This window comes from Bombina bombina, chromosome 7, assembly GCF_027579735.1.
Source record: "Bombina bombina isolate aBomBom1 chromosome 7, aBomBom1.pri, whole genome shotgun sequence".
Taxonomy (NCBI): Eukaryota; Metazoa; Chordata; class Amphibia; order Anura; family Bombinatoridae; genus Bombina; species Bombina bombina.
Window position 1 is genome coordinate 308115838 of NC_069505.1, and position 27707 is coordinate 308143544.

Consider the following 27707-nt stretch of genomic DNA (forward strand, 5'->3'; position numbering starts at 1 on the left):
AGGCAAAGTGGGTAATGTAGGAAGTGGTAGGCAAAAGGGGTACTAAAGGAAAGTGGTAGGCAGAGTGGGTACTAAAGGAAAGTGGTGGGTACTGTAGGGAAGTGGTAGGCACAGTGGGTACTGTAGGGAAGTGGTAGGCAAAAGGGGTACTAAAGGAAAGTGGTAGGCAGAGTGGGTACTAAAGGAAAGTGGTGGGTACTGTAAGGAAGTGGTAGGCACAGTGGGTACTGTAGGAAGTGGTAGGCACAGTGAGTGCTGTAGGGAAGTGGTAGGCCAAGTGGGTACGGTAAGGGAAGTGGTAGGCACAGTGAGTACTGTAGAAAGTGGTAAGCACAGTGGGTACTGTAGGAAAGTAGTAGGCACGTTGGGTACTGTATGGAAGTGGTAAGCAAAGTGGGTACTAAAGGAAAGTGGTAGGCACAGTGGGTACTAAAGGAAAGTGGTAGGCACAGTGGGTACTGTAGGAAGTGGTAGGCACAGTGGGTACTGTAGAAAGTGGTAGGCACAGTGGGTACAGTAGGTAAGTGGTGGGTACTGTAGGGAAGTGGTAGGCACAGTGTACTGTATGGAATTGGTAGGCAAAGGGGGTACTAAAGGAAAGTGGTAGGCACAGTGGGTACTGTAGGAATTGGTAGGCACAGTGGGTACTGTAGGAAGTGGTAGGCACACTGGGTACAGTAGGGAAGTGGTGGGTACTGTAGGGAAGTGGTAGGCACAGTGTACTCTAGGGAAGTGGTAGGCACAGTGAGTACTGTAGAAAGTGGTAGGCACAGTGGGTACCGTAGGGAAGTGGTAAGCAAAGGGGGTACTAAAGGAAAGTGGTAGGCACAGTGGGTACTGTAGGAAGTGGTAGGCACAATGGGTACTGTATGGAAGTGGTAGGCAAAGGGGGTACTAAAGGAAAGTGGTAGGCACAGTGGGTACTGTAGGAAGTGGTAGACACAGTGAGTACTGTAGAAAGTGGTAGGCACAGTGGGTACTGTAGGAAGTGGTAGGCACAGTGGGTGCTATAGGGAAGTGGTAAGCACGTTGGGTACTGTATGGAGGTGGTAAGCAAAGTGGGTACTAAAGGAAAGTGGTAGGCACAGTGGGTACTAAAGGAAAGTGGTAGGCACAGTGGGTACTGTAGGAAGTGGTAGGCACAGTGGGTACTGTAGAAAGTGGTAGGCACAGTGGGTACAGTAGGTAAGTGGTGGGTACTGTAGGGAAGTGGTAGGCACAGTGTACTGTATGGAATTGGTAGGCAAAGGGGGTACTAAAGGAAAGTGATAGGCACAGTGGGTACTGTAGGAAGTGGTAGGCACACTGGGTACAGTAGGGAAGTGGTGGGTACTGTAGGGAAGTGGTAGGCACAGTGTACTCTAGGGAAGTGGTAGGCACAGTGAGTACTGTAGAAAGTGGTAGGCAAAGTGGGTACCGTAGGGAAGTGGTAAGCAAAGGGGGTACTAAAGGAAAGTGGTAGGCACAGTGGGTACTGTAGGAAGTGGTAGGCAACAAAGGCTACCATAGGCAAGTAACAGACCCAGCAGTTGCTATAGGCAATGGCAGGCCCAGTAGGTACATATAGGAAAGTGGCAGACCCAATTGGGACTATAAGCAATAGAGTTCAGCAGGTACTATAGGCTAGTAGTAGTCCTGACAGGATCTAATAGCAGGTAGCAGGTACAGTAGGTATTAAAAGCAATAAAAGGCCCAAAAGGTACTATATGCAAGCAAAAAGGCTCAGCACGTAGTATAGGTAAGAAGTAGGCCCAAAAAGTACTAATTGAAAGTGTCAGGCACAAAAAATACTAAATGCAAGCGACAGACCCAGTACATACTGTAGGCAAATTGCAGATTTAGTGATTACTGTGAGCAAATAGTAGGCCTAGCATGTACCGTAGGATAGTGACAAGCTTATGGAGTATTATAGGGAAGTGTAAGAAGAAGACTCATTGGGTAATATAAGCAAATGCCTGGCCCAGTGAGTACTGTAAGCAAGTGTCAGGTCCAGCAGATACATGTAGGCAAGTGGAAAGCCCAGTAGATAATATAAGCAAGTGGTAAGCTGAGTAGGCTCAGCAAGTACTACATGCAAGTCCAGCAGATACATATTGGTAAAAAGTAGGCACAGTGGGTACTGTAGGAAGTGGTAGGCACAGTGGGTACTATAGGGATGTGGTAGGCACAGTGGGTACTAAAGGAAAGTGGTAGGCACAGTGGGTACTAAAGGAAAGTGGTAGGCACAGTGGGTTCTGTATGAAGTGGTAGGCACAGTGGGTACTATAGGAAAGTGGTGGGTACTGTAGGGAAGTGGTAGGCACAGTGGGCACTGTAGGAAGTGGTAGGCACAGTGAGTGCTGTAGGGAAGTGGTAGGCCAAGTGGGTACTTAAGGAAAGTGGTAGGCACAGTGGGTACTGTATGGAAGTGGTAGGCACAGTGTACTGTAGGGAAGTGGTAGGCACAGGGGGTACTAAAGGAAAGTCTTAGGCACAGTGGGTACTGTAGGAAGTGGTAGGCACAGTGGGTACAGTAGGGAAGTGGTGGGTACTGTAGGGAAGTGGTAGGCACAGTGTACTGTAGGGAAGTGATAGGCACAGTGAGTACTGTAGAAAGTGGTAGGCACAGTGGGTACTGTAGGAAGTGATAGGCACAGTGGGTACAGTAGGGAAGTGGTGGGTACTGTAGGGAAGTGGTAGGCACAGTGTACTCTAGGGAAGTGGTAGGCAAAAGGGGTACTAAAGGAAAGTGGTAGGCACAGTGGGTACTAAAGGAAAGTGGTGGGTACTGTAGGGAAGTGGTAGGCACAGTGGGTACTGTAGGGAAGTGGTAGGCAAAAGGGGTACTAAAGGAAAGTGGTAGGCAGAGTGGGTACTAAAGGAAAGTGGTAGCACAGTGGGTACTGTAGGGAAATGGTAGGCACAGTGAGTACTGTAGGGAAGTTATAGACACAGTGAGGACTGTAGAAAGTGGTAGGCAAAGTGGGTACTGTAGGGAAGTGGTAGGCAAAAGGGGTACTAAAGGAAAGTGGTAGGCAGAGTGGGTACTAAAGGAAAGTGGTGGGTACTGTAGGGAAGTGGTAGGCACAGTGGGTACTGTAGGAAGTGGTAGGCAAAAGGGGTACTAAAGGAAAGTGGTAGGCAGAGTGGGTACTAAAGGAAAGTGTTGGGTACTGTAGGGAAGTGGTAGGCACAGTGGGTACTGTAGGGAAGTGGTAGGCAAAAGGGGTACTAAAGGAAAGTGGTAGGCAGAGTGGGTACTAAAGGAAAGTGGTGGGTACTGTAAGGAAGTGGTAGGCACAGTGGGTACTGTAGGAAGTGGTAGGCACAGTGAGTGCTGTAGGGAAGTGGTAGGCCAAGTGGGTACTGTAGGGAAGTTGTAGGCACAGTATGTACGGTAAGGTAAGTAGTAGGCACAGTGAGTACTGTAGAAAGTGGTAAGCACAGTGGGTACTGTAGGAAAGTAGTAGGCACATTGGGTACTGTAGGGAAGTGGTAGGCACAGTGGGTACTGCAGGGAAGTGGTAGGCACAGTAGCTACTGCAGGGAAGTGGTAGGTGCAGTGGGTACTATAGGAAAGCGGTAGGCACAGTAGCTACTGCAGGGAAGTGGTAGGCACAGTGGGTACTATAGGAAAGCGGTAGGCACAGTGGGTACTGTAGGAAGTGGTAGGCACAGTTGGTACTGTAGTAAACTGGTAGGCACAGTGAGTACTGTAGTAAAGTGGTAGGCACAGTGAGTACTGTAGGGAAGTGGTAGGCACAGTGGGTACTTTAAGGAAGTGGTAGGCCCAGTGGGTACTGTAGGAAGTGGATGTAATGCTCGTGGGATATTCCACTATCAGACTAAACTTGGCCAGTAGTCTTGTTATCCCGGCGTCAAGCTGGAATAATAGGGAATATCCCAGAGCAGAGAAAGTTCGCAAAATGAGGTAAGCGGTACTCACAGTAGGCAGGGTAGTGTTTGACGGCAACAGGTAGGGAATCATTGTTTAGGCAGCTCAAGGGTAAACCACTTAAAGGACTGGAGACAAACAGGATAGCCTTTGACGGCAACAGGTAAAAAAACCCAGCGGTAAGGCAGTTCAAGGGTAAACCACTTGAAGGACTGGGGACAAACAGGATAGCCTTTGACGGCAACAGGTAAAGAAACCAGCGGTAAGGCAGTTCAAGGGTAAAACACTAGAATGGTCAGGCAGGCAGAGTTCGGCAACAGTAAGGTAGTCCAAAGGTTCAAGGGATAAACAGGCAGAGTGGTCAGACAGGCAATGTTCAGCAACTGTATGGCAATACAGTATTTAGGGGTTAAGCAAGCAGAGTAGTCAGACAGGCAGAGTTCATTAACAGTGAGACAATCCAGTAGTTTAGGGGTTAAGCAAGCAGAGCAGTCAGACAGGCAGAGTTTGTTAACAATGAGGCAATCCATTACTTTAGGGGTTAAGCAGACAGAGTAGTCAGACAGGCAGAGTTCACTAACGTTATGGCAATCCAGTATACAGTAATAACAATCACACCCAGAAGCACACAAAGTAACACCTATACTTGGGCAGTGATAGGTAGCAAGTGAGCAACTTACATAGGCGCAGGATTCGCGCCACAGGAGATCCTGACCGGCTTCAGAGTGAGAGGAGCCAACTCAGCCCTAGGCAACGAGCAGAGTAGCAGGTGCCGCTTTCCTAGCAACAGCTAGAGCGACGCAGCGTGACATTGGTAGGCCCAGTGGGTACTGTAGGAAGTGGTAGGCACAGTGGGTACTGTAGGAAGTGGTAGGCACAGTGAGTACTGTAGGGAAGTGGTAGGCACAGTGGGTACTGTAGGGAAGTGGTAGGCACAGTGGGTACTGTAGGGAAGGTGTAGGCCCAGTGGGTACTGTAGGGAAGTGGTGGGCCCAGTGGGTACTGTAGGGAAGTGGTAGGTACAGTGAGTACTATAGGGAAGTGGTAGGCACAGTGGGTACTATAGGAAATGGGTAGGCACAGTGGGTACTGTAGGGAAGTGGTAGGCACATTGAGTACTGTAGGGAAGTGGTTGGCACAGTGGGTACTAAAGGAAGTGGTAGGCCCAGTGGGTACTGTAGGGAAGTGGCTGGCACAGTGGGTACTATAGGAAGTGGTAGGCACAGTGGGTACATTAGGGAAGTTGTAGGTCCAGTGAGTACTATATGAAGTGGTAGGCACAGTGGGTACAGAAGGGAAGTGGTAGGTCCAGTAAGTACTGTATTATGTGGTAGGCACAGTGGGTATAGTAGAGAAGTGGTAGGCACAGTGGGTACAGTAGGAAGTGGTAGGCACAGTGGGTACAGTAGGCAGTGGTAGGCACAGTGGGTACTGTAGGAAGTGGTAAGCACAGTGGGAACTTGGAAGTGGTAGGCACAGTGGGTACTATAGGAAGTGGTAGGCACAGTGGGTTCAGTAGGCAGTGGGGCATGTACAAACACTTACCATGATGCTATAACATCTCCTTTGAAAGAATGGCAGGAGTTATGCTATTAAGGGACGAATATCTTTGCTAAACATTATATAGAAATTAAATTTTGCATCAATTTATTGAAACAAATAATTATCCAGAGGTGTCTTTAAAACTTACCTTAAAATATGTTCTCATATTGATAAAAAAGTTGAATTGAGAAACTTTCCAGCACTTTTTACACTAGATGTTCAACATATTAGGTACCTTTTCTATAGTACCCTTATTTTACCACAGAGCCAGCCGGCCCATAATGTCAGCTAGAGGTCTGGTTCTCCATTGTCTGTGTATATGGACTGCATTGCAAACTTTGGTTGAAAAGTAATTCACATACCTGAAGTGCATGCAATCCCATGAAGACTTCAAATAGATTGTTTTTCTATCCACCACCAACCTGTGAAACCTATAAAGGGGAAACATACTGTATTTTCCCCTTAATGTGGAAATTGCTCCTTTGTGTTCTTTCTTGTATTTTAGAAAGCTGTTTTTGCTCATTGAAACCACCATCGACAATACATTTTATTGGCACAGTATTGTCCTTTGTTTTTAGAGAGAAAAGAGAAGCAAGTCTGCTCTTGATGCAGGCTCAGACTAATTGAATAGGCATGTTGTTAAGATAAATGGGCTGTGTTTATGTTTAAAATACAAAAATAAACATAAAGGAGACATTTTCAATACATTCAATATTCTTCAGCTAGTAAAAGAAGTCATTGGGAACACATTAAGTGAAAGAAATGTAAGTCATCAAAACATGTGGCACAGGAATTACTGTGACTAAGGAGGTTATCTCTAGGAAAAAAATGTATGCAAAGTTGTTATCTGTAACTTTTACTAGTTTAAAGGGACATAGTACCCAAATGTTGAAGCACTGGAAAGAGAAGCATCAGAGCTGTAAAAATCTGACTAGAAATATCACCTGAACATCTTTATGTAAAAAGGAAGATATTTTACCTCAAAATTTCCTCAGTAGCCACATGATCCACATCCCATTGTAAAGGGATTTAAAGCAGCTAATCAGGATGCTAGTCCCAGGACTTCCAAGGGAGTATGCATATGGCATGTGCTTGCCCAGTCATGTTATTTCCCTACTCAGTATAAGGGAGTTTACTATAAAATCTCACAAGATTTTAGTGAAATCTCATAAGGTCAGAGTAAAGCAAATCTTTATTTATTCAACATGCAGCTGACAGTAGCTGAAGAACAACTATTTACAGAGCACTATTTTGAGGTAAAATATATTTTTTTATATAAAGATGCTCAGGTGTTATTTTCTTATCAGCTTTTTACAGTTATGCTGCATCACTTTCAAGTGATTTAGCATATGGGTATTATCTAGTTGGCTTTGTTCTCTTGATATCCCTTTTTAAAAAGGATACGTAGGTAGATTCAGGAGCTGCTGATTAGTGGCTGCCCATATATGCCTCATCTTATTGGCTCACCCAGAGAATTCAGCTAGCTCCCAGTAGTGCATTGTTGGTTGTTCAACAAAGGATACCAAGAGAATGAAGCAAATTATATAATATAAGTAAATTGGAAAGTTGTTTAAAACGATATTCTCTATCTGAATCATGACAGAAATATTTTGGGTTTCATGTCCCTTTTGATTCACTCTCAAAAGATTGTCACTCTGCATATGTTTATATATAAATAATGTTTTACTGTTCTGTTTTAGGACAACCTATATTACCAGATGTGGGCCAGTAATGAAGTGATAAGCACCATTGAGGAGATGGACGACCATAACTATTAGATGTAGCCGCTGATGCCTACAGCACCTTTTCGGGTAGTTGCAAAGCTTTCATTCAGCGAGACTTTGTGATGAACACTGTATGTATGCATATTATTGCAAGATACAAGTGAGTGCATCTATGGTCTTACATGACGGTTATGAAATTTGGAGAAATACTGGAAGTACAACGTAGATATCTATGGAAGATGCTTGACATTGTATATATATTAGTTGGTACATCACTGGACCAGTGTTTTCTTTTATACGCAAAACTGATTTTTTTTATCTTTATATCTGAGAAGGCTACAAGTGTCACCATCCCATATATTTTAAATATTGACTGTCATATTTGAATATTCAAATTTAGTAACCAAAAAAACAGAAGAAAGTATTAAAAAGTGTTAAACCTCTTTTAACAGTAACAATTGATCTCAAGATATCAAATGGCTTCTCCAATATAAATTATTTGGAGCTCATTACTGCAGAAAAACTCTACTCTGAAGACGTCTAAACTTATTTCTCATTGCTCATTTTAGCTTGATGGGACATACTTGAAAGTGATGCAGCATAACTGTAAAAAGCTGACAAGAAAATATCAACTAAATATCTCTATGGGGGATATCTATCAAGCCGTCAACTGTGTTGCATTCAACGGCATCAATACGCTTGCCTAACATCGCCTAACATTGCGGCCGTAGACCTGAATAAGATCTCCTTATTTAGAAAAAAAGCTGACAAAAAGACGCACACCTAGTGATTGAAATCTTTCAGCCAATAGGAATGCAAGGGACGCCATCTTGGATGACGTCACTTGCATTGAAGTTCCAGTTTATGGCGGCGACCGTATGAAGAGGAGCTCTGCACCGGATGTCTTCAGGATGGACCCGCTCCGCGCCGGATGGATGAAGATAGAAAATGCCGTCTGGATGATCACTTCTTGCCAACTGGATGAGGACTTCGCCGGCTGGATGAAGATGGAAGAGGCCGCCCGGATGAAGACTTCTTGCCGTCCAGATGAAGACTTCTTGCCGGCTGGATGGATCCTTCAAGTAGGACTTCAATAACTGTAAGTGGATCGTCGGCAGATAGTGGTAGGTTTATTTAAGGGTTTTTTGGGTGGGTTTTATTTTTAGATTAGGGTCTGGGCATGTAAAAGAGCTATACAAATGCCCTTTTCAGGGCAATGGGGAGCTTAGGTTATTTTAGATAGGTTTTTTATTTGGGGGGGGGTTGGGTGGTGGGTTTTACTGTTGGGGGGGTGTATTTTTTTTTTACAGGTAAAAGGGCTGATTTCTTTGGGGCAATGCCCCACAAAAGGCCATTTTAAGGGCCATTGGTAGCTTATTGTAGGCTAGGTTTTTTTTTATTTTGGGGGGGCTTTTTTATTTTGATAGGGCAATTAGATTAGGTGTAATTCTTTTTTATTTTTGATAATGTGGTTTGTTTGTTTTCGTAATTTAGTGTTTTTATTTTTTGTAACTTAGCGTTTATTTTTTTTTTGCAATTTAGTAATTTTAAATAAGATTTAATAGTAGATTTAAATAATTTGAGTAGGGTTAGGTTTTTTTTATATGTAATTTAGTTTATTTAATTGCTAGTTTAATTAATTGTAGTATAATAGTTAGGGTAAGTTAATTAATAGTTTATTTTAATTCTACAGGTAAGTTTACATTTAATTTAAGATAGGGATGTTGTAATTTTAATTTAAAGTTAGCGGGTTGTTAGGTTTAGGGGTTAATAGTTTATGGTGATGTGGGGGGCTGATGGTTTAGGGGTTAATAGGTTTAGTTAGTGGTGGTGATGTGGGAGGCCAGAGGTTTAGGGGTTAATAGGTTTATTTAGTGTCGGGGAATGGCGGGATAGGGGTTAATAACTTTATTTATGTTGTGGCGGGGTCCGGGGGCAGCGGAATAGGGGTGTTTAGACTCGGGGCTTATGTTAGGATGTTAGGTGTAAACGTAATTTGTTTTCAACCATATAAATCAATGGGATATCTGGCAGCATTGAACATAAGCTTTCACTGCTTTCAGACTCCCATTGATTTCTATGGCATCTGCGGCCTCCAGGGTGGTAGATTGAAAACCAGGTACGCTGGGCCGGAATAGCTGCGAGCGTACCTGTTAGAAATTTGATAAATGGGGAAAAAGTGTCAGATAGAGCCGAATGTGTATTCGGAACATCTGTAATGACGCAAGCATCGATCTGCATCGGATTGAGAATGGCGGATCGTATGTTACGTCACAAATTTCCACTTTTGCTGGTCTGTAGGCTTTGATAACTAGGTCGGATCAATCTCGCAACAATTACACTGAGAAATTCCGGCGTATTTGCGGTTGACGGTTTGATACATATCCCCTATGTATAAAAAGGAAGATATTTTACCTCAAAATTTCTTCAGCTCACCAGAGTAAGTGTTCTGGTAACAGTTCTACTTCAGCTTCTGTCCAGCTGCAAGTTGAAAAAACAATAGCCAATCTGAATCAGCAGTGCTGAGGTAATGCTATTGGGCCGATTTACTAACTGTCGGACGGACATGATCCGCTGTAGCGGATCATGTCCACCCAGCATACGCTTTCAGCATTTAACATCATACGCTGTCAGCATTTAACTGCTTGTGCAATGCCGCCCCCTGCAGATTAGCCACTAATCGGCCGCTAGAAGGGGGTGTCAATCTACCCGATCATATGAGTTCGGTCGGATTGATCTCCGCAGCCTCAGAGGAGGTGTACGAGTTAAGGAGCAGCGGGCTTAAGACCGCTGCTTCTTAACTCCTGTTTCCCGGCGAAAACAGGGGTATACGGCCTCATTCAGGTCCTGATAAATCAGCCTCTTTGTCTTTGCTGTGATCTTATGAGAATTCATTGAACTTAAACTAAATAGGAAAATAACATGACTGTGCCTGCACATGACAGATGCACGCTCCCTTGCAAGTCCTGGGACAAGCTTCCTGACTGGCTGCTTAAAGTCTCTTTACAGTAGAGGTAAACTATCTTCCTTTTTAACATAGAGATGTTCAGGTGATATTTTCTATGCAGCTTTTTACAGCTTTGCTGCATTATTTTCATGTGCTTCAACATTTGTGTATCGTGTTGCTTTAAAATAAATCTGATAACATATTGCATGTCCAAGAGGACAGAACTGGCTGCAAGCCATGTAAAAAAATACCTGTGTACACAGTGCCAGGTACATACACTAAGATAGGTGTGTGTGTGTGTGTGTGTGTATATATATATATATATATATATATATATATATATATTTATATATATATATATATATATATATATATATATATATATATATATATATATATATATATATTATGTAGGCATTATGGTTTTATGCAGTTGTGTAAGAGCAACCCAACAAACACAGCTACATACATACATTTGCATTGAGAGATGCATATTACTATACACACACTAATCTACAAAATACATGTGTACATATATGCATACGGTTACACACAGCTGTGTAAAGACATAAGACCATACACATGCTGTGTAAGTACACACACAGTACACAAATCTTAGTACACATACACACATTGCAGAAGTGATTGCTCAAACTTTGAAAATACAAAGTCATTTTAATCATATAATGTTCCTGTTTTCATTTTTAACCAAACTTATCATACTTTATCATTCTTTATAATGCAGTATGCTTTTATGGGTGTCTTCTGGCTTATCTTTACAAAATTGGGGCGTGGAAAATGAGCTGTTGAGAGTAAGGCCAAAAATAAATAAATACATTGATCTCTGCTAGAGTTCAGTTCTACAAATACAGAGGGAGATACTCAAGAACATTCATTAGAAAGGAATAAAATTTGCCACTGTAGAATGGCACTAGGGACATGTGACCTAGACACCCGTACATTTAAAATGAGGCATGTTCTGCATACAAAATTCACTAAATAAATTATTTCCAATTGTATTTGTGTCTATAAATCTAGTTAATTAACAAACAGAGAGGTGAATGAGCCTTAATGAGCGAGTGAATAAAATCACATAGGAACTGGTTAAGCAAGAGAGAGTGGAGAACTGAGAACTGTAGAGAAAGGTATTGAGAGGGTCTATCAAAGACACACAGTGGAATATTTTCAGACAACAGGAACCACAGGACACAAACACACAGCACACTCAATGTCAGCGCCAGTGACTAATGTTAATGGCATTACAGGACAAGGCACAACAGAACAAGCAATCAAGTTGCTGCTTCCAAAAGACAAATAAAATCACCCGTTGTCCAATGTGACACAGATCCTTAGGAACAGAATTTTAATTAACCGCATAGCAGACATGTTTCTGTACAGATACCTTAAGAAAAATTGCATACTGGATATTTGTAAACAGAACCACAAAGAAGCAAATTAGTGTCAGGCGTGAATCTCCAGAGCTCTAGAGCAGAGGTAAAAAAATAAAGTGCCTTTAGTATCTATGTGCTTTACTTAACTCTCAACCAACCCAACGGAGCACGTAGCTTAGACATAGCCCTCTCCATATATTGCAGAGAACGGTGGTGTTTTTTTTATACTCTTGTTTATGACATAACCCTGTCCCTAATCCTATACTGCAGAGGTCTGTGCTGTCCTTAACTACCATGCACAATATGGTCTACTTCCTGCATAGCAGAGATCTGTGTTGATCTTACTGTTTGTGACATGTTCTGGTTCCATAATGGCAGAGTATGCTGCTTCTGTTCCTGCACTGATGTACACGGTGCACAGATACGTTCCTATACTTAGAAGGATACCAGGCTCATCATCTGCACTGTACATCAAAAAATGACTTTATTCCTATACTGCAGCCAATGTGAAAGCTGTTTAGTTATTTTGGAACAAGGACACTTCTTTGTGTAAGGTACAGAGGCCAGTAGAGCTCTGTGTGACCGTTCTGATCACTACTAAAGAGATGGGCTCACACCACCGCTTTCGCCACGTGATCAGTTCCTATTAATCATGTTGCAGCTATATTCCCATAATGCAGAGCAAGGACTTAGGTTACTGTGTACCAGCAGACAATGATTTGTTACACAGCACTTTTATCTCAATATGAATATCACAGTCTGCAGCATAATACAGCTGTTACTACATTAAGAGGCTTGACATTATTTCATTGCTTCTGATTATTTATATATTTACGTATATATCAATGTACAAGGTTTTTACAGTGCTTACATTCCTTGTGAAGTGCAGGTTAATGGCTTTTTTATACTTTTATATAATCCACTGCTCAAGTTCCAGTCATGGTATATCCTCCTACTTGAGTTCAAGTTAACTAATCAGTGATTGGTAAACTTGTGCTTAAAGGGGCAGTCTACTCAAAACTAAACTTTCATGATTCAGATAGGGTATGCAATTTTAAACAACTTTCCAATTTACTTTTATTATCAAATTTGCTTTGTTCCCTTGGTGGTATTTTTGAAAAGTTAAACCTAGCTAGTCTCAAACTGATTTCTAAACAGTTGAAAACCGCCTCCTAGCTCAGAGCATTTTGAAAGTTTTTCACAGTTAGACTGTGCTAGTTCACATGTGTCATATAGATAACATTGTGCTTACTCCCGTGAAGTTATTTGGGAGTCTTCACTGATTGACTACACTGCATGTCTGTCAAAGGCACTTAGATAAGGAGGCTGTCTGCAAAGGCTTAGATACAAGGTAATCACAGAGGTAAAAAGTATATTAATATAACTGTGTTGGTTATGCAAAAACGGGGAATGGGTAATAAAAGAATTATCTATCTTTTGAAACAAGAACAATTTTGGTGTAGACTGTCCCTTTAAGCAAAGTATGTACAGGCCTCTCTATACTTCTTAAGCACTGGAGTCTGAGACTATGGTGTAAAAATAATGTCCAGTCTCCCTAATTTATCCACTGGCAGAAGGTGAGACAGATGGACTCTGCTCTGGAGATTCTTCTCTGACAGCTGGAAAGAGCAGATGAATCAAACTGAATATACAAGAGACCTATCATACACCTCAGACATATCAATTTACAATCAGACTCCAGGATGTTAGTACAGGTGAAAACTGTTGTAAACCCACCAAAAACAGGGACCAAAAAATGTTTATTTTTTAATTGGTTTTCATTCTCTAAACGTAGAGACTATTATTTAGTGTGTGTGATGGTAATGCTGCTTTTTCCAAGGTACATGGGTTTTATACTTTTGTGAAATTTTGCAATCACAAGGAGAGGCAGCAAAACTGGTATTCTCTGAGAGGCCAATACGATGGGCTGTAAGTGCTACCACTAAATGCTATTATCCCTAGTTAATCAGGTTTAGCAGCTGATACAGAGGTAATATCCAGCAACCAATGACCACATAAATATATAATTATGAGTCCAAAATACTACCCATCAGATGCTCACTAGATCTCTAACACTATAATAAAAAAAACATTCATTAAGATTTGTGCATGAGGCAGCTCCTTCCAAAACTCACCAATAGATGTATATCAAAATGTGTCATGTAGCTACTTCCTTGATGTGAGATGACTCTTACCACACTAGGGAATTCTTCCCACAACATATATGTTCTTTTTCACAATGACTCAGTCATACAATCTCATATTGTCTCAGGTTCTCACACTAATAATGAATTGCACCATGCACCCTCACAAATATCAGCTAATTTTAAATAGGCCAAGTGACCCCTTCCAGAGAGTCCGATGATCAAAAGCTTGCCAGCATGTAGAGAAATCACACAAAATCTTTGGGATTTTTTTTACACCTTATATTGTAATGTAGAAGTCTCTAAATTCTAACCAGAACTCTGAATTGTATAAGAAAGTTTGCATTTCTAAAATTCTTTCAGGCACCTTTGAGATCATCTCACCTGAGTGGAGAGCTTTAGACCATGTGGCCTAGAATGTTAATAATGCATCTCATCAGGTCTCTCTAAAATATGTCAGAGCTCTTTATACCACATGTTAAACCATCAACAGCTATAACTTAACTCAGTCTTACACAACTCAGTAGAATGAAGGACAAAGAGATCTATCCTTTATCTTGAGTTCACAGGCTGGTGATAAGGAAAGAGACATTGACACTTGCCCATCAGATCACAATGTCCACTACTATATTGCCAAGGAAACAAGCTAGTGATAAAGAGATGTATCTCTGGATCACAAGTTGTTGAATGAGAGGTCATTTATTTCAGTCTAAACCCAACAATAATATAAACCTTCTACTCCAAACTCATAAACAGCTGAAACAAAATAACCATCCACTCAATCTGCAAAGCACAACTGATCAAGGAAAAAATGCATTCTGCTCTGAATGTGCAAGCTATTGATACGGTGAGAAACATCCTATTCTCAGCCTTAAGATTATAATAGGCAATATGGAGTTCAGAGTCCTCCATGTAGCCTTCATATCTTAAGATGGAGAAAGGAAGATACATGGCTACCCATTCAGCCCTCAAATCTAAAGCTGGAGATATGGAGAAACATGGCAGTCCCCTCAGATATAAACCTGGTGATGCAGGAAAACCTTCCATTCAACAAAGACCCTGAGAATAAGTGTTCTTAAAAACAATGAAATTAAAAAATATATACACACAATCACCCTTCACATTTATCTTAACTCTTTCTCAGTTATACCTACAAATAAATAGGTATAGTGTTTTTATATCACCTCTAGGTAAAGTATATATTATCTGTAGATGTAAGATAAGATTTGTCTTCTGTAACATACATTAAAATCTTGGATTTATCATTGCACTTATTACATCAGGTTCTCTAACTAATAATCCATTGGGTTTCAGAGATACTCTGAGAAAGTTGATTATGGTTATCCACACACTTGGATGTGTTGGGTCTCATATTATCTCTAATGCTTTAAACATTGCCTAGTTTTCACATCGCAGTCTTCATGTGCTGGAAAGTCATTTTGGTTCTGTTTCTTTGAGTAGTGTTCCTTATCCAGATTTAAGGAACAAACATATCTTCAGGACATAGACAAGTGAGCTCAGTCTTGACAGATATCTTTCTTTGCACTAATAACAACAGTTCAGGTATTTCCCCATCTTAAAACAACTGGAGAAAAGTTAGTGATGCAAATGTACAAAGCAGAATCCTCTAAATCTCTCTGGAACCAAGTGAACGGGGACTTGACATATTTAAACTCTGTGAGAAAAGCTTGATATGAACAACTGCTTAACACCATCTACAGAAACTGGACAGAACAGACCTCAACCATCAGTAAATTTATCTGCTAGAAATTTCTTGCAAAGTTCAAACAGGTGTTGGGAAAAATTTCCATATTTGTTTTGATAAAAAACCATTTGTCTGAGGATCATTCTGGACAAATGTAAATCAATCATTCCAGCGAGTACTTTTAAAAGGACAAAATTGGAGCCTGGCATTGGCCAGTCTTTGGCCACCTTGAAATATCTTTTTAAAGCTCCATAATCTGGCATCAATTTATTGTTGATGTAAAATGTTGGACCTGTGGCATAGAAAGGTATAGCATATGTATAAAATATAACTGTCCTTGGGGAATATATTTGTATTTAAGTGGAAGGACAGAATAGAATTGTATGAGACACCTGCAGCATTTTACAGCAAAAAAACATATCTACATCAGGTTAACCTTAAAAAACTCTATAAAACACTAGATATATAATAATAAAAAATATGCATATACGGCATGTAAACTGCTTTGGTAACATCATATTCCAGATGTCGTCAGTGCATAAGATCCTCCCAGCGGGAGAGGAGGAAGCTCAGATTCTGAGGGAAACCTCAGGATAATCCAGACGGAGCCCAAAAATGTTCACTCTCCAGGAAAAGATGGACATTTCTGGGAGTCCAAAAGGGGCTCGGGGTCATAAACTGGAGCGCGCAGTGAGGGATATCATTAGCGTGCTGATGGCAGATAAGGTGCAGGCGTTAGATGTGGAAGCTCCTGATCCTTGTGCGTAAGCATCTGTAAAATAAGGGAGAGAGAAGTCAGAATAGTTGGATTCAGATTCTAGCTCAGGTTCCTAGGAGCCTGTTCTATCTGCTGTAATATTACATATAAATAGTGTACAAACATAGATTAATTTAATGGCAAAATATACATTATTTGCAGATAAATTGAATACACTGCGTTCCTCTGGATCTCACTAATATACTACCTTCTTAACTTACTCAATTAAAACGTTATCCCCTCAAAAAACGTTCAAATCACTAAAATCTAAAAAATGATCTTTTCCATACATTATTTGCAGAGTTTAGATTCCCAAACAAACATTAAAAGCACAGTAATTCCAAATGTAATCTGTAGACTGTTCGACCTGAAAAACCAGGTTGAACAGTCTAGGAATTTAAACAACGGTTGGATTATTGCATATATATATATATATATATATATATATATATATATATATATATATATATATATATATATATATATATATATATATATATATACAGGGAGTGCAGAATTATTAGGCAAGTTGTATTTTTGAGGATTAATTTTATTATTGAACAACAACCATGTTCTCAATGAACCCAAAAAACTCATTAATATCAAAGCTGAATAGTTTTGGAAGTAGTTTTTAGTTTGTTTTTAGTTATAGCTATTTTAGGGGGATATCTGTGTGTGCAGGTGACTATTACTGTGCATAATTATTAGGCAACTTAACAAAAAACAAATATATACCCATTTCAATTATTTATTTTTACCAGTGAAACCAATATAACATCTCAACATTCACAAATATACATTTCTGACATTCAAAAACAAAACAAAATCAAATCAGTGACCAATATAGCCACCTTTCTTTGCAAGGACACTCAAAAGCCTGCCATCCATGGATTATGTCAGTGTTTTGAACTGTTCACCATCAACATTGCGTGCAGCAGCAACCACAGCCTCCCAGACACTGTTCAGAGAGGTGTACTGTTTTCCCTCCTTGTAAATCTCACATTTGGCGATGGACCACAGGTTCTCAATGGGGTTCAGATCAGGTGAACAAGGAGGCCATGTCATTAGATTTTCTTCTTTTATACCCTTTCTTGCCAGCCACGCTGTGGAGTACTTGGACGCGTGTGATGGAGCATTGCCCTGCATGAAAATCATGTTTTTCTTGAAGGATGCATACTTCTTCCTGTACCACTGCTTGAAGAAGGTGTCTTCCAGAAACTGGCAGTAGGACTGGGAGTTGAGCTTGACTCCATCCTCAACCCGAAAAGGCCCCACAAGCTCATCTTTGATGATACCAGCCCAAACCAGTACTCCACCTCCACCTTGCTGGCGTCTGAGTCGGACTGGAGCTCTCTGCCCTTTACCAATCCAGCCACGGGCCCATCCATCTGGCCCATCAAGACTCACTCTCATTTCATCAGTCCATAAAACCTTAGAAAAATCAGTCTTGAGATATTTCTTGGCCCAGTCTTGACGTTTCAGCTTGTGTGTCTTGTTCAGTGGTGGTCGTCTTTCAGCCTTTCTTACCTTGGCCATGTCTCTGAGTATTGCACACCTTGTGCTTTTGGGCACTCCAGTGATGTTGCAGCTCTGAAATATGGCCAAACTGGTGGCAAGTGGCATCTTGGCAGCTGCACGCTTGACTTTTCTCAGTTCATGGGCAGTTATTTTGCGCCTTGGTTTTTCCACACGCTTCTTGCGACCCTGTTGACTATTTTGAATGAAACGCTTGATTGTTAGATGATCACGCTTCAGAAGATTTGCAATTTTAAGAGTGCTGCATCCCTCTGCAAGATATCTCACTATTTTTGACTTTTCTGAGCCTGTCAAGTCCTTCTTTTGACCCATTTTGCCAAAGGAAAGGAAGTTGCCTAATAATTATGCACACCTGATATAGGGTGTTGATGTCATTAGACCACACCCCTTCTCATTACAGAGATGCACATCACCTAATATGCTTAATTGGTAGTAGGCTTTCGAGCCTATACAGCTTGGAGTAAGACAACATGCATAAAGAGGATGATGTGGTCAAAATACTCATTTGCCTAATAATTCTGCACCCCCTGTATATATATATATATATATATATATATATATTTATTTAATAAAAGCAACACTTTATTAGTTTTATTGTTTCAAAATGCAATGCCCCATAAGATGGACAATTATGCTTAGTTCAAAAAACTGAAATGTAGTTTGATTGGAATGGAAAACAATGCAATTATTTAGTTTATTTTTCCTGCCAGTTCCTCACTGTAAACCTTTAGTACTACAATTTTTAGAGCAAAGAAGGCAACCTGGTGTGTAATTTTAGTGCAAAGTTTTTTTTTAAAAAAAGAATAGAAAGAGAAATTAATAGTTCTGATATATTTCATTAACCCTCCCCAACAACCTGAGCTATCCTAGATAGAGTTTTTTTACAATAAGACTGAAACTAGATTTTTATTTATGACCAAAAATGAATAAAGTAATCTTGGCCTTCCTATCCTTCACTTTCTTGGTTAGACCCTCTTTCTCTAGGGGTCATGGAGAGAAAGATACCACATCCCTGACTCCACTTTCTGTCCATTCCTAGTTCTGTCCATAATAGAAGGGACAGAGCTTGGTCCTTTTTCTCATATTATGGTGGAGGTACCACTTCTTCCTACTGCTGACCTCCTGTACCCTTTTTCCCTGCGGATGGACTGCAATGGACTTGGGAGGTGTGCGGCAGACATACTGGTGACTGAAATTAAATGAGAGTAGGGGGGAGGGGGTTGAGTATACTATAAGCAGGAGGTCAATATATTAAGGCAAATAGCCAAAAATTGTATAATGTAAATATAACAACTTTGACTCCCTGCCACAGATTATGAGTAATAGAACAGAGCACAACTAACAAAATAATTGTAAAAGATTTACAAGTATGGATAGAAAACTTAAATCTGTGTCTTAAATTTATAACTGAGCCCAATATACAATCACACAAATGAAACTGCAATTATTAAATCATTCACACACTAAAGTTTATTAATAAATTAAATTAAACCAAACACGCAATAGCTTGAGATGAAAAATTAAAAAATGCTTCCTCAGAGGGGAGTGTTTTTTTGCGAAACGCGCGTCAGGGGTCCTCTGGGATAAGCTCAGTCTTTCCCTTTTTTTAATTGCTCACCCTCGTTGTCCTAAGAGCCATATTCATTTGAAATACGTCCAGCAGCATATTTACTATTGTAAAACTAATTATAATTAGCCCTCGGATTGTAAGGGCTTAGCCATTATTTTTGTTATATATGCTGCTGGCTAGACTATTACTCATGCAATAATTTTTATTGATAAAGCAGATCAATAGTTCAACCTGGGTTGATGTGTTTTTAATTTTTCAGCTCAAGCTATTGCATGTGTGGTTTAATTTAATTTATTAATAAACTTTAGTGTGTGAATGATTTAATAATTGCAGTTTCATTTGTGTGATTGTATATTGGGCTCAGTTATAAATTTATGTTAAAGTGTTTTTTTTATTGATTTTTCAACAATTTTACAAAAAAGAAAAATAAACAGATATAACCAGTATCAGTGTTTTGAGTCATCAACTTACATCATTAGTACATCACCTATAAAGACCTGATCAGTTCTATCCATTTGTAGATATCTACTTTACAGGTAAGGTTTCTCAATCTGATAAAGATATAACAATTCTTATCCTGTAAATTTAGAGAAATTGTAGAGAGTAATGAAAGAGGGGGAGAGAGAGGGGTAAAGATAGGGTGAGTAGGGAGGGGTATAAGGATAAAAGGAACTGGACCACATCGGGCGTAAACCACCCAATACGCTTTGGCTGACTGACCGATCATTGAGACACAGAGGGACCCCCCAACCAGGAACATGAATAGACCCAGGGTGTGAAGCTTTTCTCAGCGACCTTATGTCCTAGACTGTGGCACATCATGCATGATCCAATAGAACCAAACTTTCTGAAAGGTTTCTTGTGTATCCTGGGTAATAGCTGCTTGTGTTGACATGTTATAATCTTAAGCACAACCCAGTTATAAATTTAAGACACAGATTTGAGTTTTCTATCCATACTTCTAAATCTTTTACAATTATTTTGTTAGTTATACTGGCGACTGAAGCAGACTAAGTGCTCCCGGCATTAGCCATGGGCATTCCTATTGGCAACACCATTTTCCTTGAAATTAGGTAATCAGGATCCGCTGTTAAGGGTCAATAAGGTGCGGGCTTCTAGTCACTTTCAGTGTTGCTAGGAGTGCTCAACATTTGGAGCAGGAAACAGTTTCTGCTGGGAGCCTTGGTAAGTCTGTAAGCCCTCTATGCCTTGTATGCGATGTCAAGTAAAACTTGCTTGACTGTGTCTAGAGGCTGCATTCTCTGCGTTTCAGATGCAGTCTTCTGATTCTCTGATGTGTGCCTGGGATGTTCACCCTGCTATTGTCCAGCAAAAAAGGTATGTGATTTTATTGTTATGCTCTGGCTGCTTTTTGAAAACTTGTTTTTTTTTTCCTTTTTTATTCTAGTTCGCTTTTTCTGCTTCGATCAATTAGAACAAAAGTCTGCTTCATCCTACTCAACAGATCACGTTCATGTGTGCTTTGTTCACCACAAACAAGGGAATAGTATCCATACCCCCAGAGAAGATTTCCAGTCTTGTCTCTTTTTCTCAAGAGTCTATCTGTACTCAATAACCTGTCTGTCTGTATTCTGGGTGAAGGTTTGAAGAAAAATTTAATTGACCATACAAATTGTCAGATGGGCAAGATGGAGGATGTGTTCATTTCAAATACATTTAAATCATTGAAACAAAAATCTTCCTCTGTTGCAGCCTATTCCAAATTCCAGCAATGATGGTTGGGGTACAATTTGTCAACAGTAGCAAGCTCAAGGTGGATGATATCACCTAGAATCAGTCCTTCCAGAATTCATTTTGGAAATAACAGCAGCTTTTCAAGCAATCCAAAAAAGTATTCAAAATCAGTTGGTCAAGATTGACAACAAAACTATAGTGGCCTATATTAAATTGCATGGAAGAACAAACAGCATGTCTGTTCTTCGGGTTGTGTCTTCCATATATGAGTGGGCTCAAAAACATCTTTTTATTTTGACAGAAGTTCATCTTCCAGGCAGTCTCAATCTGCAAGTTTATTTCCTGAGCAGGCCTACACAGGTACTGAGAATTGCAGCTTCAAAGAGAGATTTTTTTTCTCAAACCTACCAAAATGTTGGGTTTTCTATTATCCTCCTATATCTCTTATTCCATGGCATCTCAGCAGAATCAGGAGTAATGAAGGGAAGTTTACAGTGATCCAGCCTCTTTGGCCACTGAGGTTGTGGTTTCTGGTACTGCAGCAGTTAGCAATACCTTCTCTTTGGAATTTCCCAGTCTTTCGAGGGATACTATGCCAGGGTCCTCTGCTGCATCCAAATCCTTGCAGATTATGTCTAGTGGCCTTGCTGCTGAGTGGGCAATGTACAAGAAAAACATCTGTGACAATGTAATTTCATTATTCTTAAAGGCTAGAAAATCATACACGACTATGGTTTACTATAAGATTTGGGATGTTTTTGCATCATTGATGCAACATAACAGTTCTCTTGAGAACATTCAAGTTTGTAAGGTTCTACATTTTTTGAATAATTTCTTCCAGAAGGGGCCATTTTCAGTCACTCTTAAAGTACAGACGTCAGCAATCTTTACAATCTCAGGTATTCAATGGGCTCAGGATCCTCTCATACAACATTTTTTTCAGGGTATTAAAATTATGCGGTCTTCTGTAAGGTCACTAGTTCCTCCCTGGGTTCTTCCAATAGTATTGGGTGTTCTCATTTAGTTCCTTACCCTTGAAACTATTTTCTTGGCTGCAGCTACCTCAGAAAGATGAGTTTCTGAACTCCAGGCTTTGTCTTCAGAAGAATCTTTTCTGTGTTTCATGTGGATAAAGTAGTTCTCAAGACAATCCCAAAATTATTGACTAAGGTAGTGACAGACATTCATTCCCATAAGGATATTGTACTGCCTTCATGTTCTATGCAGAAGCGGATTGATGGTCATTCAACCCTTGTATACATTAGATGTGGCATGTTGTCTACATTACTGTGTAGATAGGACCAAATAATTTTGACAATGAGATTGATATTTGCCATCTCTATGGGATCTCATCAACACGTCCATCATTCAGATAGAACATGTAAATTTAAACAACTTTCCAATTTACTTCTATTATCAGATTGACTCTGTTCTCTTGATATTCTTTGTTGAAGACAAAACCTAGGCAGGCTAATAGGTGTTTAGGAGTATGCATGTGTCTATAGCAGTCTGTGGCAGCAATATTTGTAAATATGTATAAAATTGCTATATAGAATGTTGCAAACACTGCTGGCTTAAGGCACGTGCATGCTCCTGAGATCACATAGGATTACTCTTTAACAAAGGATACAAAAGAACTAAGCTCATTTGATAATAGAAGTAAATTGGAAAGTTGTCTTAAATGTCATACTCTATCCATTCAATTTAAGTTTAATTTTGACATTACCATCCCTAAAAGGCACATTTTACTCAGGCTGTGGCAACATCTTGGGCATTGAGGAATACGGAATCTATTGAGGAGATTTGTCAAGCTACGGTTTGGAAAACTCTGCATACTTCCATTTGACATTCCAATCTGAATGTTGCTCAATCCCCCTCAGCAAAATTTGGACAACAGATACTTCATTTTGTAATTTCTCAAGGAATTTGGTCTTTCTTTGCCTTTATTGTTGGTGTCCTGTTTCTTTTTCCCACCCTAATGTTTTAGATAATTTTTTGTACTTGTCTCACCTGTTAAGTGTAGGATAGGAGGGTCAAGATAACTAGAAATTATAAAATAAAAAAAAGACTTTTCTATGTTTTGGCCTTAATGGATAAAAGGGGACGTGTTTTTTTTCTGTCCATGCTCCCTAGGGGACAGGGCCAGACTGGGAAATCTAGCCTTCAGCTTAATCCGGTCCTGACTGTCTGACAGGATGGCAAGGCAGGGTGGGCAGGCAGTGGAGCAGCTGATCCCCCCAAAACCCCTAACAGTGGTTCTGCTACTAACTTGAACTTTGTGTGTTGAGTCATGTGTCGTGCTCCTTCCTAAGCCGCAGCCGCACAGCGGTGCCGCGTGGCTTCCTGCTTAGCTCCCTCCTGTCACGTGTGAGTGTTGTGCAGTCTCACATGATGATGTCCTCCACCCACCCCCCCCCTCACCTCCCGGTGCAGTGCTATAGACTATTGGAGCGGAGCGTCAGCCTATGCAAGCTTTTTTGAGCATTTGTACACTCAAAAAGCAGTTCGCTCCCTCACATGCTCACTGTGCTGGGCTCTCTCTGCCAGGGTGGCCCGTCTTGTATCCCTGTGACCCAATTTGGCCCTGCTAGGGATATTCTAAGTTCATATTTTTATGTGCATTGGGTTAGCGCGTAAGTGAAAACAGTTTACTTGTATGATCTATACCAATTTCATACCAACCACTGCCTTGATTCAGGACTCCTAGACCTGTAACTTTCTTCTGCCTATCTCAACCCAGTACAGAATCCTCATGCTATAACTGTCCTGAACATAGTTCAGCCCTATTAGAGGACTCCTCTCTCTATACCTGCCTTATATTATTCACCTTGTTACAAAAAGTTATCTCATTCCTATTATATGGCTCTTCACCTACAGATGTGTTGTACAAATGACTAACCTGTTATAGGGTGTATCAACATACAACTGACCTCTATCTCAGTCTATTAGAGGACTCCTAGCTCTATAACTGTCTTGAACCTATCTCAACCCTACTAGGAGTCTCCTCACTCTCTACCTTTACTGTACCAATAATGCCTTGATACAGAACATCTCACCCCATAACTAATCCGTTTATTAGAGGATCCTCACCCTATAATTAATCAGAATCGACTGTACCTCAGCCTCATTAACGAATACCTCAGTCTATACCTGTTTTGTAGCAATTATTGCCCTGATAAATGACTGTTCACCCTATAACTTTCCTCTAGTCAATTATCACTTGTAACAGATTTCTAACTTCCTGATGATCTAAACTTCTCTGCTCAGGTGAGATGATCTAAGAAGTCTCGTCAGTATGATGAGGTCCCTCAAATCATTTTAGAAACACAAATTTTACCTTGAGACATGTTTACCTCAATTTTCAGGATTATCTATGTGAAGATGAAACTCACATATTACAATATAAGGTATAAAAAAAAAAAAACTCAAAGATTTGATGTGATTTCTCTACATGGTGGCGAGTTTTTGATGATCAGATCCTTAGTATTATACTTTCTATAGGGATCTTCACCCTATACCTGTCCTGTACCTGTCACTGCATATTCACAGGACTCCACAACCTATTACAGTACCCTGATTATCATCTACTGTTTTATTAACAATATCCCAGTTATCGGTCCTACACAGTGTCCTCATGACGTGTAGGGTCTCACCACCCACTCACTGGATATCCGAGGAATGCGGATTGGTTCGCTGCTGCTACCATCTCCTCCCTCACTGATTGGTCGGATTTCTATAATATAATCTTCATCATATGGCAAGGATAGCTCAACTGAAGTCTGATTGGTCTCGATCATGGAGGCTCCTCCCTGTCTATTCCATCTGTAGAGAACCTGTTGAAACAAATAATCTTAATTAGAACGATGAGCGAGTTAGCATGGATCTTTACTTGTTGTCTTGCCAATTGAGAAATATAAGGGTCACTACATGACATGTAAATGAGAGGGTTGGCTAAGCTTTAGACTATGGGGACATGAGAATGAAATGATGCATCATTTAGTAGGGTGTAATGGTGTGTTCTGTTAATGATTCTTTGTGGGTGAAGTGCACAAACTACAATCATTGTCACAGATTGAAAAACCCTGCATGCGGTGGAACATTATACAATGCTTGGTGGTGTTTTAGTGACTTGGCATAACCTACTCTGTAACCTTTTACTTCAGACTCATCTTCTTGTGCTGTCACCTGGTCCCAGTTCAGGATGATTTTGGAATTGGATGAGTTCCAGATGATGTTCCCTGGAGGCTGACTGGGAGCTGGGGGCATAGAAAGTAAAACAAAGAAAGTCATTTTATGCACAGGAACAATCATTGTCTGTCACAGGGAAATCACACTTTGTCAGGGGAGAACAGATGCATATGAACAGTCATTGTGACAAAGGGTTATGGATGTATCAGAGCAGTTACTGTATAGCACAGGGATAGAGTAGGCGGTGATAGATGCGCATGAGCAGTAACTGTATGTCACATGGAATAAAACACAGGAAAATCACTCTGTGCCAGGGAGAGATAGATGCGCAGGAGCAGTAACTGTATGTCACAGGGAATAAAACACAGGGAAATCACACTGTGCCAGGGGGAGATAGATGCGCAGGAGCAGTAATTGTATGTCACATGGAATAAAACACAGGGCAATCACTCTGTGCCAGGGGGAGATAGATGCACAGGAGCAGTAACTGTATGTCACAGGGAATAAAACACCGGGAAATCACTTTGTGCCAGGGGGAGATAGATGCGCAGGAGCAGTAACTGTATGTCACAGGGAATAAAACACAGGGAATCACTCTCTGCCAAGGGGAGATAGATGCACAGGAGCAGTAACTGTATGTCACAGGGAATAAAACACAGGGAAATTACTCTGTGCCAGGAGGAGATAGATGCGCAGGTGCAGTAACTGTATGTCACAGGGAATAAAACACAGGGAAATCAGCAGTAACTGTATGTTACAGGGAATAAAACACAGGGAAATCACACTATGCCAGGGGGAGATAGATGCGCAGGAGCAGTAACTGTATGTCACAGGGAATAAAACACAGGGAAATCACACTGTGCCAGGGGGAGATAGATGCGCAGGAGCAGTAACTGTATGTCACAGGGAATAAAACACAGGGAAATCACTCTGTGCCAGGGGGAGATAGATACGCAGGAGCAGTAACTTTATGTCAAAGGGAATAAAACACAGGGAAATCAGCAGTAACTGTATGTTACAGGGAATAAAACACAGGGAAATCACACTGTGCCAGGGGGAGATAGATGCGCAGGAGCAGTAACTGTATGTCACAGGGAAATCACACTGTGCCAGGGGGAGATAGATGCGCAGAAGCAGTAACTGTATGTCACAGGGAATAAAACACAGGAGAATCACTATAAGCCAGGGGGAGATAGATACGCAGAAGCAGTAACTGTATGTCAAAGGGAATAAAACACAGGGAAATCAGCAGTAACTGTATGTTACAGGGAATAAAACACAGGGAAATCACACTGTGCCAGGGGGAGATAGATGCGCAGAAGCAGTAACTGTATGTCACAGGGAATAAAACACAGGAGAATCACTATAAGCCAGGGGGAGATAGATACGCAGAAGCAGTAACTGTATGTCAAAGGGAATAAAACACAGGGAAATCAGCAGTAACTGTATGTTACAGGGAATAAAACACAGGGAAATCACACTGTGCCAGGGGGAGATAGATGCGCAGGAGCAGTAACTGTATGTTACAGGGAATAAAACACAGGGAAATCACACTGTGCCAGGGGGAGATAGATGCGCAGGAGCAGTAACTGTATGTCACAGGGAATAAAACACAGGGAAATCACACTGTGCCAGGGGGAGATAGATGCGCAGGAGCAGTAACTGTATGTCACAGGGAATAAAACACAGGGAAATCACACTGTGCCAGGGGGAGATAGATGCGCAGGAGCAGTAACTGTATGTCACAGGGAATAAAACACAGGGAAATCACACTGTGCCAGGGGGGGATTGATGCGCAGGAGCAGTAACTCTATGTCACAGGGAATAAAGTACAGGGAAATCACTCTGTGCCAGGGAGAGATAGATGTGCAGGAGCAGTAACTGTATGTCACAGGGAATAAAACACAGGGAAATCACACTGTGCCAGGGGGAGATAGATGCGCAGGAGCAGTAACTGTATGTCACAGGGAATAAAACACAGGGAAATCACTCTGTGCCAGGGGGAGATAGATGCGCAGGAGCAGTAACTGTATGTCACAGGGAATAAAACACAGGGAAATCACACTGTGCCAGGGGGAGATAGATGTGCAGGAGCAGTAACTGTATGTCACAGGGAATAAAACACAGGGAAATCACTCTGTGCCAGGGGGAGATAGATGCACAGGAGCAGTAACTGTATGTCACAGGGAATAAAACACAGGGAAATCACTCTGTGCCAGGGGGAGATAGATGCACAGGAGCAGTAACTGTATGTCACGGGGAATAAAACACAGGAGAATCACTATAAGCCAGGGGGAGATAGATGTGTAGGAGCAGTAACTGTATGTCAAAGGGAATAAAACACAGGGAAATCAGCAGTAACTGTATGTTGCAGGGAATAAAACACAGGGAAATCACACTGTGCCAGGGGGAGATAGATGCGCAGGAGCAGTAACTGTATGTTACAGGGAATAAAACACAGGGAAATCACACTGTGCTAGGGGGAGATAGATGCGCAGGAGCAGTAACTGTATGTCACAGGGAATAAAACACAGGGAAATCACACTGTGCCAGGGGGAGATAGATGCGCAGGAGCAGTAACTGAATGTCACAGGGAATAAAACACAGGGAAATCACTCTGTGCCAGGGGGAGAT

General features: G+C 40.9%; 2 protein-coding genes across 4 annotated transcripts in view; one reads left to right on the forward strand and one right to left on the reverse strand.

Annotated features, from left to right (window-relative positions):
- The window catches only part of IL5RA (interleukin 5 receptor subunit alpha), a 117852-nt gene extending 109493 nt beyond the window's left edge, over positions 1–8359 (forward strand). For all 3 annotated transcript variants that reach the window (XM_053720929.1, XM_053720928.1, XM_053720930.1), the window contains one exon: positions 7117–8359. In XM_053720929.1, the coding sequence (XP_053576904.1) occupies positions 7117–7194 (78 nt within the window). In that variant the 3' untranslated portion in view covers positions 7195–8359. The remainder of the gene's footprint in view (positions 1–7116) is intronic.
- Positions 8360–10742: 2383 nt separating this feature from the next.
- LOC128666372 (contactin-4-like) overlaps positions 10743–27707 on the reverse strand; it is a 438445-nt gene continuing 421480 nt past the window's right edge. Inside the window, exons 21-23 of the mRNA XM_053720931.1 lie at positions 25029–25141; positions 24550–24718; positions 10743–16099 (exon numbers count right to left, since the gene is read on the reverse strand). Of these exons, the coding sequence (XP_053576906.1) occupies positions 15999–16099; positions 24550–24718; positions 25029–25141 (383 nt within the window). The 3' untranslated portion in view covers positions 10743–15998. The remainder of the gene's footprint in view (positions 16100–24549; positions 24719–25028; positions 25142–27707) is intronic.